This window comes from Ostrinia furnacalis, unplaced genomic scaffold, assembly GCF_004193835.3.
Source record: "Ostrinia furnacalis isolate ACB-3 unplaced genomic scaffold, ASM419383v2 OfSCF7464, whole genome shotgun sequence".
Taxonomy (NCBI): Eukaryota; Metazoa; Arthropoda; class Insecta; order Lepidoptera; family Crambidae; genus Ostrinia; species Ostrinia furnacalis.
Genome location: NW_021137703.1, coordinates 971,529 through 986,942, shown reverse-complemented (window position 1 = coordinate 986,942; position 15,414 = coordinate 971,529). Strand labels below are relative to the sequence as shown.

General features: G+C 33.3%; 1 protein-coding gene across 5 annotated transcripts in view; it reads right to left on the bottom strand.

Annotated features, from left to right (window-relative positions):
* LOC114364697 (sodium/hydrogen exchanger 9B2) overlaps window positions 1-13,011 on the bottom strand; it is a 50,829-nt gene extending 37,818 nt beyond the window's left edge. Inside the window, exon 1 of one of the 5 annotated variants that reach the window (XM_028320939.1) lies at window positions 12,463-13,011. In XM_028320939.1, the coding sequence (XP_028176740.1) occupies window positions 12,463-12,693 (231 nt within the window). In that variant the 5' untranslated portion in view covers window positions 12,694-13,011. Of the gene's footprint in view, window positions 1-3,820; window positions 4,130-6,565; window positions 6,669-12,462 lie in introns of those variants that run through there. The other 4 variants (XM_028320940.1, XM_028320944.1, XM_028320946.1 and 1 more) reach the window with 4 other exon arrangements.
* Between the last annotated feature and the right edge of the window lie 2,403 nt (window positions 13,012-15,414).

Sequence of the window (15,414 nt, the reverse complement as noted above, 5' to 3'; positions counted from 1 at the left end):
ACTTTTTTATACGCAATATCTCCGCCGATTATAAATCAATTTGAACGATTATTTTTTTGTTGAATAGGTATTATCAAAAGGGTGGTTTCATGAGAATTTGAAGAAAATATTTCACCCCCAAGGGTGGAAAATTGGGGATGAACTTTTTTTATACGCAATATTTTCAATTTTTGTTTTTTTTTTGTGTTCACGCATTTGAAGTCGGTTTTCTTTTTTTTTAAAGTTAATTATTTGTATGGAGTTTTGACGGATTCGATTTTCGATTCGATCAAAAAGTGCGTTTTGTCTAAGGGGGCAGTGGGTCTAGACAAAGTGCCATTATAATCGCAAACCAGTCGAAAAGTGGTCGAAAAGCCCCTTTTTTGTATGGAATTTGACGGATTCGATTTTCGATTCGATCAAAAAGTGCGTTTTGTCTAAGGGGGCAGATTTGTATGACCTGTCTGTCACGTAATAATATGTCAATGTCACCCCTCCCGTGCCGATTGTGTGGGATCTAAGTAGAGTAGAGTGGAGTATAAGTCTAGACTTATGGTAGGTATGATTATAAAATCGTCTTGTAATACAAGGATAAAGCATGAATATTGCAATAGCAATGTTATTTCATCTACTTGCAGCTATTGCTCCGGTAAATTTGCTCGCTTTAGTAAATCTACTGTCAGTAACAATACCACGGCTTTGTAAGTTACTGTAGTTATTACGAATTCAAAGATCAAAGAGAATACTATTAATTTACAAGGTGTGTGTGTACCAACAGTCTATCGGAGAGGTAGAGACGGGTACAAATCTGACATTAGCATTTATATTTATGTTGTTTAATGCTGTCAATTTAATAATTTAATTTTCAAGTAAATAATGTTTTATAGTAGGTAAGCAATAATTTATCGTATTCATAAATTCAATTATAAATTTTATTAAACACTAACTGAATAGAGCTAAAACGATAGGTTAATAACTTGAAATGGACTTAGAATTTTCTATGAGAAAAATATATCGTTTATGTTTTATTTATGATATAATGAAATATAGTCCAGTCAATAAAGCATTATAGATGGAAAACTGTAGAACACAATTTCTGACTTCAGGACTTTATTTAGACTAGTTAGGAGGTGAACATAGCAAAAGTCCCCGTCCTTAGCCCTTGAGCCGGCGGGGAGAGGGGGGTTTAAAGGTGCCACTTTTCGGTTTTTCGCTTAATCCTCGGAAACTATGCGTCCTAGTGACATGACTACTATGAACCAAAAAAAGCATATTCAATTTGCTACAAGTGAGATAGTCAACTTTTTTGATAAATTGTATAGTTTTCGCGGAATCTGCTCTAGAAGGTCTGTAATATTAGAAATTTTATTTTTGTCTTACATGTTCCCATCAGGAGAAAATCGACTAAATCAACATTGAGCAATCATTCTAGACATGCGGGAGCATGTTAAGCCTAGTTCCAGGGAGGGGACTGCACCGTGCGTATATTTAGACGAACCACTTTGAGCCACTTTTGACTCCTCATCACTCAAAAACTACTGTGCATTAACACTTCAAATTTGGCTCATATGTTGAGACTTGCAAGATATACATCAGCTTCAAATTTCATAAATATGCCTCAAACGGTTCTTTAGGTATTGACGTCCAAAAATCTACATGTCTGACCTATATACCAAATTCTAACCACTTCCAGATGACCTCGAAGGTTCAAATTTGGCATCCAGAAAGGTAGTTATGTAAATACAAAGGAACAAATAAAAAACCAGTAAATTTTAATATTTCACAGGTGATAGATAGATTTTAGTGTTCTAAATGTCGATTTTTGAACGTCAATACCTAAATAACCGTTTGAGGTATATTTATGAAATTTAAAGCTGATGTATATCTTGCAAGTCTCAATACATGAGCCAAATTTGAAGAGTTAATTCACAGTAGTTTTTGAATGATGAGGAGTGAAAAGTGGCTCCAATTGGTTCGTATAATTATACGCACAGTGCAGTCCCCTCCCTGGAACTAGGCTTAACATGCTCCTGCATGTCTATAGTGTTTGCTCAACGTTGATTTAGTCGATTTTCTCCTGATAGGAACATGTAAGACAAAAATTAAATTTCCAATTTTACAGACCTTCTAGAGCAGATGCCGCAAAAACTATACAAGATATACAAAAACTTGACGGTCTCGCCTGTAGCAAATTGAATAAGCTTTTTTTGGTTCATAGTAGTCATGTCACTAGGACGCATAGTTTCCGAGGATTAAGCGAAAAACCGAAAAGTGGTACCTTTAAACCCCCCTCTCCCTGCCGGCTCAAGGGCTAAGGGCGGGGACTTTTGCTATGTTCACCACCTAACTAGGCTAAATAAAGTCCCGAGGTCAGAAATTGTGTTCCACGGATTTCTCTCTACACCGTCGTTAAGGCATTCATTGACTGGACTAATAGTCTAAATACTCGTACAACGTTAAGTTTGTGCTTTACATTCTATCCTATCCTACTAATATTATAAATGCAAAAGTTTGGATGTCAGAATGTTTGTTACTCTTTCACGCAAAAACTGCTGAACGGATTTTGATGAAACTTTACAGTATTATTGTTTATTACCCAGGCTATAATTTATGACGATCTGTGATAAACTATATTTCACGCGGGTGAAGCCTCGGGCAAAAGCTAGTCTAAAATAAAGTAAAATACATAAGATGTCAGTTAGTGGCGATTCTACCATTTACACAAGCGGTGAACACAGACAAAACAGTAGAAAACATTAAATATAGTAGAAAATTTAATTATGAAGTCAAGTGAAGGTTGAATTAATGTATTTAGTGAGGGAGAACCTCCTTTAGCGTCTGCCTAAATGATTAAGTGGTTGTGGAAATTAGATTATCTCCTAATATTGCTTTACCAACTCACTAATATCAAGCACAGTAGATAAGTATATCATTTGAGAATTCCATATTTATTCCATACGTCACTAGACGTAAGTAGGTACTAACCTACTTACAAAAAAAATCTATGAATATATTATAGTTAAGCAACAGGTCAAATATGCCTACACATTTTTGCCGTCTAAATGTGCAAACAGGAGATATTGCTATGGGCACAAAAGGACCTGTGATTGAGTTAGTCTGATTTAAAAGTTAAATTGTTTTACTCAACGAAAGAAATAATAAATTAGGATCTTTTCAAAAACTAAAAAGAATAACACATAAATAAATAAAATATGGGAACTTGCGTCCACGGAGGATATTCTGAAGTACAGGTTTATATCATTGGCATTATTTACCATAGTTTTTCTTATCACTTAAACAGCAAACAGATATTTTCAATTATACCTAAGTCAATGATTTACTGCGTAAACCTATCATAAGAACTTGACTTTTAAGTTAAATGTTTTAAATTATAAAAAGATCGCTGTACATCTCGTTATTTTTAAATGGGTAGAGTCAAAATAACTGGAATTGCAATTTTGCGGTTAAATAAAAAATATTTGCAAGATTCGTCACGTTGTTAAGAGAAATTAAATCAAAGTGGAACTTGTTGGATATTCACACAAAAATTCATGATATCAACAAAGAGAGAACGTTGAACAAAACAGCGAGATGTTTCCGTAATCCATTGTATCTGTCATTGAAACAATTGATTAAATCCTTGTTTAACCAACAGACGTCATTTAAATTAAAGACGGGCAAATAAGCGTTTAAAGTACGGATATAAAAAGTGCACGTTGCATATTACCTGTCTTTTTTGCATTGTTTAATTAAAAATTGGTAGAAGTGCATAATTATTTTATCTAACTAATGTTATTCATTTAAAATATTAAACTTTCTCGGGGATTTGTAAAGTACATACCTGGGTAAAGATGTGTTGAACTGCAAAGTCCAAGATAAAGCAGCGCCGAAATGTTCGAGTCGATAACTATTGTCAATTATTTACATCGCAGAAATAATGAGTTGTTATTAAAGCACAATGAACGTTCGATCTGCACCGTCGATGATCTAGATGTAGCGAACAAGCGAGCTAATCGGCAGGTGCGGGCTCAGTCACGAGGATCAAGTGGCCGGCTTCAGATAAGGGATAAGGGCAAGATGAGAGCTCGAGACGGCCGGTGCGCGCACTCTGCCGCCGCCGAACGCAATCTCACTCACTATTTACGTGACTGACCCGACTAAGGGCACGACAACTCCACTACAATCGTTTCCACAGATTCCACGACCTCGGTTTTTAGGAAACACGAGGTCTCCACCCTCTATTACTCAGTCACACGTCTTCATACGACACAGAATGTTTTCAGCGCCGTGATGCAACTACTACGCTACTTATAAGGGTGTTTCTTTGTTTCATTTATTATCACTGCCCGGTTAATTCGTTTTACGTTCGTCATATGATCACACGGTATGTATCCGTTTTTGAAATTAGTTGTAGTCGTTTATACGACTGACGTCGCCACAAAGCAACTGCAAGATGGGACATTCTTCCGTTAGATTTTATAATGTCACGTGAAAACAATAAAGACGGTCGATCGGTTAGCATGGCGTGCATGGTAAATACGTAAAGTCTTTTTACGGTAATAGTTACTATGTATAATTTGGAGATAATAGACTTAGAGAGCTATAGTAATCATATTGCATTTTAGTAAAACACATCGCAATCACTCAGTCCTTGTATTTGAAGTGCCCTTGTATTATATTTTGAAATGAAATTGTTAAATTGATTGGTAACAAACACGAGTAGTGGAATTCTTCCAAGAAAATTTGACACCGTCGTAGCGCATTGTAATGCAGTTATGAAGCCTTAGACGTAAGTACCTTTAGATGAATAAATCCATAATTTAAGATAAAAGAATATTATTTTTTTAATTACTTAGATGTACGACAATAAAATCAATGACAATAAATGCGTCGCTTTTTTATCGTAACTTAATGCCACGAGCACGAATACCAAATGATATGCATGGCGTACTGTGACGTAATACATCCCAGTCTAGCCGTTTTACGATTTGCGTATATTAAATTCCATATTCGCGACATTACCATTCATAGAACCATTAATGTTACGCACTGGTATAGATGAAACTCGTACGCACTTAATAACATTATTAATATACGGCAATGTTATTGTTTATAGAATAAATGACTATGACTATGACACTTCGTATTTACAAACTGGCCATAATTTGGTTGATGGAAAATATACTGCATAAATGCGGTGTTAAATTACCAAGACATCTGCTATTCAAAAGTAATTGGCACGTTCCATATTACCATAACAGTTTTGTATGAAATTTATTAATCTAAGTGAAAAGCTATAGTTATTTTCAGAAATCAACTCAATTTTCATTTAGGATATCTAAATTAGGCAAGTAAACTTTCAATTTTATCAATTTTACTAAGGACTTGCTAGGTATTGCGAACTTTTATAATCCAATAGATGATAAGAACTCACAAGATGCTGAAAATATGATTCGAATGCATTATAATAAATTATTTTTAATGCCGTGAAAGAGGAAGTTTTATTGTTCATTGTTACTTTGTTGTGAAATGTATGTTACTAGCCCCTATTATTAGAAAAGATTCTCAATATAATATTTTCACTTCTCATTTGGTCACGACATTATTATGCAGTAGATTATAGATTAATATATTGTTGTTTTGATGTATTTTCAGGACAACAGTCTTATTACTAAAAATCAATTTGCATTGTATGTACAGGGCGTAAAGATTTATAGGTTGACAAAACAGATGTCTTAAACCGATGTTCATAAATACGACTTTTCAGTAGACATTTACTATGAAATTACATGTAAGTAGCTTTTTTGACGCCAGCTTTATATTATATGCATTTTAATATAAAACACTCTCTAGTACACATTGGTGTTTACTGCACTTGCAAATATTGTCATAGTCAAATGGATATCACGATTCTTTAAGCTGACTATCCTCGTGATTGCAATTTAAAATCCTAATCTGTATTTGCTGAAAATATTTGTGAAGAGCTAATTTTTAGCGCAATAATGATCCGGATTTATACGGTTTCTCTGACGTAAACAATTTGAGTTTGTATACGTTTTTCTAATGAAAATTATTATTTTATTTTATTTATTAGGACAAACAACAAGACAAACACGCATGCATGGAATTACTATAAATAAAAGTGCTTAGAACTAAGTGTTGTCTTAATTAAAGGCTGCCACGACATGCAATGTGGACAGTTGCAAATTTAAAAACTAACAAATACAAAATATTGAAATAAGTATACCAATCAAAAACCATCAAGAGAAAATCAGAAAGTAAATAAACATTCAGACTGGCCATGAGTAGCGACTTGTCTTTAATTTTAAATTCAAGATGGAAAGCAGATTACAATTAGTTAAGAACACAATTGATTATTCTGATCACTAGACTATAAGGGTTAATGAACTTTAATTTTAAACATTAATGAACCTTACAAAATGCGTCTTAAAATTACTTTAATTAAAGATAGAAGATTTGAGTTAATGTCTAGGAATGTACCTAAATAAACTAAACTAGTTTATTATTGTAATTGTGTTTAAATATTAAATTAATTCCCTGAAATCATGGTATTTAAATCACTTACCGAATTTCTGCGTCGTTCGCCATTTTTGACTGATTTCAAAAATAGGAGGAGGGTCTCAATTCGACTGTATGTTTTTTTTTTTTTTTTTTTAAACTACGATTTCTTAAGTTGGTTTCACACAATATCCAGGCTTCTAATAAGTTCAATAAATGCGAAACTAAGCTACTTATTTGTTAACTTATCAAATCTTTAATACAATAACGCACATAAAGATTAAGTTGTATGTACAGTCAACTACAAAACTTTCATATCCAAATTTATTCTATAAGTTTCCGAGAAGTACTTCAGATTTACAATGGTTGAAAGTTACCACAAGCTGGGAAGAGTTATCAATGGTTTAACTAAGTAAGTTTTTCCGATTATTTATTGAAACTTTAAAATTGTACCTGTTTTTATAAGTTTTCAATTACAATAGCGTGTAAAGGTTGTTGTAAGCAATCTTATACGCAGTCGATAGGGCGAATATTATCAACTATTAAATTTTACGTATTTGCTTTATGATGTATTATGATAACATTATTCAATCTTCAAAATAGCGGGCAATATAATAAAAATACGATATTAATTATATTGCCCGTTATTTTAATGAATTACGAAATTTATTGCTTTTAAAGTGTTTTATACCTATACTACAAACTTATTTCACCACTTATCGAACCTACAGTACTTAACTGGTGATTAGAAACAATTGAATCATTAGTACGTTTGGATTATAAGTATTACAGTATTACTTTTAAATCTATGCAACAGACGCAACTAATACTATGTTCAGATTTTTGTCGTGTGAAACTTGTTGATCTTTACATCTAATTAATTTAATCTGTGTGCAAAAAATAATACCTAAATATATCTTTAGACTTTATGTAAATTAGAGAAACTGGTTTTTAGTCTAGATTAGGTACTTATAAGCATGTTATTGCATATAAATGTTATATTTTTGACAAGGTTAATCTTTTGGATGTTCGTAATTCTTTGTGTATCGTTCATTGTAGGTACATTATGTTATATTCTGTTAGTAATTACACCTAACACTTGTCACACAAAAACAAACGTAAACATTAATATATGACGAGATGGGGAGTAAATTAAAAATGCTAAATAAACAAATGAGATTAGGTATTTGGGACTGACATGTTTTTGGACAAAAGTCCCGAAATAAAGACAGATAACAAGAGGTTAATTTCTGTTTGTTGTGTTGTAATTGGTCACATTACTTGGTAAAACGCTTACCGGACTACTGGCTCTCTAACCAGTTTGGTATCGGCAGATCTTGCTGCATATCTCTGAATTGATTTACATTTGAGAGTACAGTGTCTAAGTTGCAATAAAAACTGAAATGATCACTAGAAACAAAAAATAATATTTTAATGTCTTCAAATAAAAAAGCGATTTTTTTCCTGGCGGGGCCTGATTGGTCATTGGTCCCTAATTTATATCCATCTGGTCTGGGCCATTCTGTATAAATAGGGCCAGGATGCTTTCCTGAACAAGTATGAGGAACATCTAGTGACAGTGACGCTTTAAAATTAGGAGAGACAGGCGATCCCACATTATCACAGAAGTTCCTCCGAATTAAATTCCTTCTAGTCTTTGGTTTATTTTATTTTATCCTAATTTTTACTGTTAAGTAGAAAAAATATGATTTTGTGTGGCTTCTCTTATGATATTCCATTAAAGTATGGACGTGCTTGCTTTTTTAAAATTATTCGAGAAAGATTATTCTAAAGACTGTACCTTTATAATCTCGTGGAGATTGAAGTGCGGTCATATGATGATAGTTTATCAACAAAAAGTGTAAAGCCTCCGATATGATTTGAGTGCAATGTTGTTCTGGATTCAAAAGATATTTTCAAAGAAATCATTAAGACGTGCTTTTACTATGATTCTTTTATTGTTCAAATAGTGATTTTACACAATATTACCCAATATTAAAAGTGTCGATTCTGGCCACCCCAAACTTTTTATGCTTGTTCTATAAAAATACCTGATTTTATTACAAAGGTAACTGAATATAACACCACTTAATGAAACGTGAACAGTAGACCACATGTCTCAATGTCAATTTTTATTCATAACCACAATGAGCATGCCATGCGACTAAACATCAACAAGGAACGGAACTTAAATTGTGCTTTAATTGAGGCAAAGATTAAAATAACTAATACTTATTTTATATCCTACTAGCTTTCCGTTCGCGGCTTCGCGCGCGTGGACTACATTATCTACATATTTTACGGAACCCTATTTTTTTACAAAATAAAATTTAGCCTATGTTACTCGTGGATAATGTAGCTTTCGAATGGTGAAAGAATTTTTAAAAACGGTCCAGTAGTTTTTGAGCCTATTCATTACAACCAAACAAACAAACAAAGTTTTCCTCTTTATAATATTAGTGTAGATAGAATAGGCACTTCCATAATTATTTTGAAAATGTCAGGCAAATACAGGTATTATTTAATTATTATTACCTAGCCGCATATCGCGTTAAAACCTGTTAAAATTAAGGTACTTTCATAGATCTACATTTCAGAATATCTTATCCTAAGCAATCACGAAATCAATGTGTGATCCTTATAAGGCGCTAAATACAACAGCAATCGGTAGTTTTCTTATGCTTAAGTACCTACTATACCATTAGCATTTTCATTTTTTTGCACGTGCCTCCTGAATGCTCACTACTAATATAATTCGTGGATATACGCTAATCGCTAAAACTTATTCATCTGTTATAAAAAAAATCATAACTTCACAAATTAGATTCATGCACGTTATCTGCCCATTTTTTTTAATTTGACAATGTCCAAGACATACTAAAAATTATATTTATATTATATTATAAGAGCATTTTAACAATTCATCTAAAGTTTGTCTTGCTCAGTCTCTTCTCATGAACTTTACTCTATCGGCTGTCAAAGCTTAACAGCCTACGGAGAAAGCTAGTTCTTTGACGGCTTTCTCTTTAGAAATAATTTTTTTTCTTTCTTTCTTTTCAGCCAAAAGACGTCCACTGCTGGACAAAGGCCTCCCCCAAGGTTTTAAATAAACTAAATAAATAAATATTGTGCGGGAATCGAACCCGTTACCTCCGGAATAGTAGTCCGTTTCGAACCACTACACCAAACGGCCGACAAAATTAAGATAGGTTATGTCTTAGTTTTACAAATGTTAACATGCGTAGACAGAAATTCGTAGACTCATTATAAGTACATACTTAGTGTTCCTTTTTTGTTTTATTTTCATGGAAAAAACCTATTAGTTCCCTGGCCCAGATGGCAGTTTCTTTCTCGGGATTGAATTTGTCTTAATGAACCGATTGACCTTAGGAGACATGTCTCTCGTTAACAATTACGAGATTGGAGTTCCTAATAACTAGGGATGAATCATAAGATCATTGTTACTACAGAGGGATGAAAGAGAGATGAGATGTGCAGACTTCAATACTTATAAATCGATACACTTTACAACATGATGAATAATGTTGCTTATAAATTAGCTAATCATAATTCATAACGATGTGTAATTTGATATTCATGTGATTTTACTGTATCTAATTAATTGGCTTAAAACTTGACGACCTTTAATTATAATCAGTTCTTACCTTGTGGCTTTATTTTCCTTACCATTATAACAGTCGTTAATATGGCAAACATTCATATTTTGAAATGACCATAAAAGGCAATTCTTATACATACTAACTATTGTCCGACCTTATACAACAAAAACTGCAGTTTTGTTACGAATTGAGAAGATATTATCTTACATGCAATCTCTTTGTAGAGCCGGTATAGTGTCCAGCATATAGAAATGGCTTGAAGGTTAGGTTAGTCTTTAAGGCATCTGCAGTGTAAATAAATAAGAACCTCATTGATTTTCGTCTACGTTCTTATATAATGAATTAAATTAGCCATATAAGAGCAGGTAAGTATTGTTACCATTTTGGTAAAAGTAATAATTGTTATGACCATTACACTAATGACTTTGTTTTAAACTATTTCGAATTTTGTAATTATATTACTACATAGATGGCGATACACCGGATAAACATAGGTAAAAGAATATGAAATGTGTATGACATATATGAACACATATTATATAAAATGACTTCGGATATGAAAACTTGTAATTTAAATTCAGAATCTCGTAAGGAGTAAAAGCTCTTTTCATTGCCAATAGGCAATATTGCAATTTGAAAGTCTCTTTAATCGTAATTAGTACTCATAATTATATTTGTGTGTATCTATCTGTCATTATAAACAGAGATTTATGAAAATTTTGAAAAAAAAAAAAATAAGTTCCTACTTCTAAACATATTTTTCATTAATTGATGATTGTAAGTAGGTTCTTCTATCTTAAATACTACTTATACAAAAAGATGACCGGATTGGAACGAAATCACCAACAAACCATTTAAAAAATTTGCAAGTCCTTGTTTTCAAGCCTTAGGAAGATTGTATGTACTTTACTAAACTGGAAAAGCAAGTTTCCACATTACATTCCGTCGGAGCTGAGTAGCTGTACAGTTAATGGCAAAAAATTGTTACTTAATCACCGAAGTAGTACCGCAAAATTGCATTCAAAACTATTCTAACTACCAAAAAAATAGCACAATAGAAAATGTTAACAAATGACAACTAATATAAGTAGTTGTCAAAACTTAGTAACTTTTTTGATGTGAGTATTTGTGAAGTAGGACCATTATGTTTTTGGGAAGTTAATAAATAAGTTTTATTTTATTTTCTTGCACTGTGAAAGGTATCAATATTATCCATAAAGAATGTACATGCTATGTCTTTCTTTATGAAAGCGAGTGTACCTAAGAAATAGAAACTTCTAGTATAATTTCTTGCAATATTCTTCAATTCTACGTTAACTCTCTAGACTTACTTAGTTACGACTTTCCCTTTTGAATACAAGTTATATAAAAGGCAATTATAAAGTTTATTGATTAACATAAATACTAGTATGGTAATTTATCTATGAATAGAAAATATTGTATTTTCATACGTATTTACATTGCAAAAGCTGTTCGCGTCAGAAAATAAATTTTTCATGCAATACCTAATGGTGTAACTACTTCAGTTTTGCGCGCAAAAAGAATCAATAGAAACTCCTTTGTCTTATTTCATTATCGAAAATGTGGTCTAATTTGCGGTTCTTTGCTTGTGTAAAGTTGAAAAAGAGTGATAGGTACTCCAGTTTTTTCCAGTGCAGATGTTCTGCTTGTCCTAAATTTTTGTTTTTGACAGTTCTTTGTTTTGAATGACATTTATATGCACACCTTTCAAGGAGATAAGATTTATCCTCCTCACCAGTCGATAATCTTCGTCCGTCACGATCTGGACAAATGTGATAAACGAATCACATGGTGCTCGCTTCAAAGTCGAAGCACTGCGTATACTTTATCACTTTGTTCGCGAATAATACCTATTTACATGTCGTAGTAAACAAAGTAACAGAGTTTAGTTAATATTCCAACCTCGACTTCTTCGCCATGGTTTCATTTCATTGCCACATTTGTGTAAATTTCATATCCCACAGGCCTCGTATTCACACACTCATACGCTAAAACACCTGTTTTCAAACAATATGTTGTTTGTTTGTCTCCTTAAAGTATAATTATAAATAAATTGATGTTATACATAAGTCGGCCTGATACTAAAGCACGTGAGGATGCGTCATATACCTCCTTGTTGACTCTTCATTAAGTAGCCGTCGTTAGAATTGCCCAAATGATATTGCCTAACCGCAATGTGAACATTGCGTCGAAAAACATCTTAATTATAGATAGAGTCAAATATTATGTCCATTGCATTTTTTATCAACTTTTTTAAAAAATTGATCTAGGAATTTGCATTTGTATGAAAGGTAATGTAAAAAGAATCACAACAGTACTTTACCGCAGTTGCTGATCGTGAAGTCCTGCCGTTGTGGCCAGAGCTCTCAATGTGCAGCTTCACGGCCTCGAAGCCCGAGCGCTTGACGCGGTCCCTGACGGCCGCCGAGCTCGGTGGGCTGGCTCTCCCCGACTTCCCCGAACTTCTCTGACCCCGAGCTTCTTGCTTGGGCGACTTCTTCTCCTTTTTTCCCCTCCGCGCCTCTTGTTTTGTGTGTCGATCGCGCGATTTCATCTTCGCTACACGATGATATTCATCTTAAATACAACTACGCTCAAATATTTCGATATTTTACCAGATAGGAAATTCACAGCCTATTGACAGTTCGATAAGATATTTACATCGAAGGTGAAAGAGTAGCGATAAAAAATAACTAATTCAGGTAGCCGGGGTACGTGACGGTGGAGGTTCTTTATGTTAGCACCTCGTGATCACGTAGGGGCCTTGAACCGGAGTCGCGAGGGCTGCCGCTGGTTACGCGTTTGTTTGGAATTGACACAATCATTTAACACTGGGGAGATGAGCTACGCGGTCGTGGTGCGTGGGCAAGCGCGCGCGCCGGGTGCGACTGCCGGGTGCCGCTCTCCTGCGCCGCTCGGCGCCCGCTCACATTAATGAAAAGGGATGTCAACGCATGACACTCTTATCACACCATTACGCTAATGTTCTCAACAATTTTGACAACCTCCAATTCTAAATACACCTCAATTTACCTGCTTTACACGTACGACTAAAACAAGTTATAAATTGAATGATCTCGTAAACAATAGTGGACCAAACGTGTAGAGCGCACAATAATTTGTTTGTCAATGTTACGCCTTAATTTAATAGCTGCTAATAGATTCACAAATAATTCTCGAGTTAAGTGGGATTAACGATAATTATCATAAGTGATACTTAAATATTTGAGTTTTCCTGCATCTGGTGACGATAATCTATTATATTAAATGAATTTAGAAAATCTTTTCTGATTTTACTGAGTTCCAGTAATCATGAACTCGTGAGTCGGTAACAAAGTCTGTCGGTAATTTACTTAGGCTTTTGGGTTGTTTAGATCTAGACCTTAAACAGGATGTTTTCGATAAATGATGGATGATACTCATAATGCTAAAAAGAGCAAAGAACTTATTTTTTATCTCATAATAGTGCGTAAACATTTTAAAGTGTTATCATATGAGTGTGTGAAAACTTAATTTACACAAATAATAATAGTAATTAATTTGTTCTAAATAGGTACTTATTATTAATTTAGAACTCCAGTAATTTAAAAAGACACATAGAGAGAAAAGTATTTTGTGGATTTTTGTCAAAGATTTCGGCGGAACCTGGAACCACGATTTGTTCAGGAGGTCGATTGTTTTTAGAGTAAGAGCTAGTGAACGCCAGACCTACGTAATTATATAAAAGCTAAAAGTTTGTCAGCGTATGCCATAAAATCTGATTTTTTATGTATAATATTTGAAAAAATAGAAGTATTTTCCCCAACAGTTTTGACAGTTCCAACTCCTTGCCAGACAGTTTTTTTAGGGTAGCTCCCAAAGCCACGATGACCCAAACTTCATAATTCACCAACATTATATCTAATATTGGGAGCATACGCTGACTTTCAGCTTTTATAAAATGACGTATTAGGTCTGGCGTTCACTAGCTCTTAGTCTATTTGTATTTTTGTACATAAAATATACTTAATTATACTAAGAATATAAAGCGAATAAACGTTATGTTTAAATGTATTGTAAATGTATTAATTAGGTAAAATAAAATTAAATGAAAACTCAGTTTTCTTGAAGAGAGATTAAGGTATTGTTAATATTAACAAAAGATTTTCGAGAAAAAGCTATTTCAATAACTTTAATTAGGTAGACGGTAACTTGCATGTAAATAGTGGTAACAAAATATTGTTATCTTATTATAATATTAGGTAGGTACTTAGGTTAGTATGTGATGTGATCAATGATATGATTACATCACAGAATCTACTTTTATCTTACAGTTGAAAAACAATTGTGTAAGAGTTCGACATCTAAAGCCGACTCCTCTGAAGATAAGTGAATTAAAACAGAAGGAGGAAAATCTTTGAAAAATGCGTTTAGTTTATACTGTCGACTACCTAACATCTGTATTAATCTATTAATCTTGTCCAAACCATAACAATATTGTTACAATACTTACCGCATTCTCATGTCATAATTAGAGGGAAAACAAAATCCAAGATTCTTGCGTTCGACGAACATCTGCTTAAACTCGTACCACTGCTTATGTAAAATTTTATTTTAAGTAGGTATTTTCTAAATTATGAGAAAAGCACCGCGAGGAAACCTGCCACGCAAGATTATTATTTGCTAGTGTGTGTCAGTCAAGCATCATGTCACTAAAATTACTACTAAAGTGGTTCGAGTACACGACTCTTAGTCCCGGTAATGAAAAATATGGTAAAATACGAGTCGGATTCGCATATGAAGAGTTCCGTACCATCATAATACTCGTAGCTACGCCTAATACCTATTGAACACTTTTTTATGGATAGCAACATTTTAAACAAAATTCTATTGAATTTTCAGCAAAATTATTGTAAAACGAAGTGAGTTGAAAACGTTCGTCTTTCGTCTAGTTTCCAGTTTAATAGAATAGAGATGCTGAATTAAGATTAATGATTTTCAGTTGTTTAATTAAGTTTTGGCCAATCTAATTTAGATTCGTAATTTCAGTTTTTAACTGTGCTTTCAGTAAGTTTTAGCAGTGCTTCTAATCTGTCCTTTACACCCTGTATACAATTTTTACCGAAGTTATTTAAGTGCAACTATGTCGATGATGCAATTAGTTTCCAAGAAACTATCGTTTTCCATAATGGTTGATTAGATTTTGCATTGTTTTCTCTATTGAGTGTTCTCTTAACGTGACGGATACGAATACCTAAATTACATAACACCTCAGTAATAGAATAGACAATAGGCT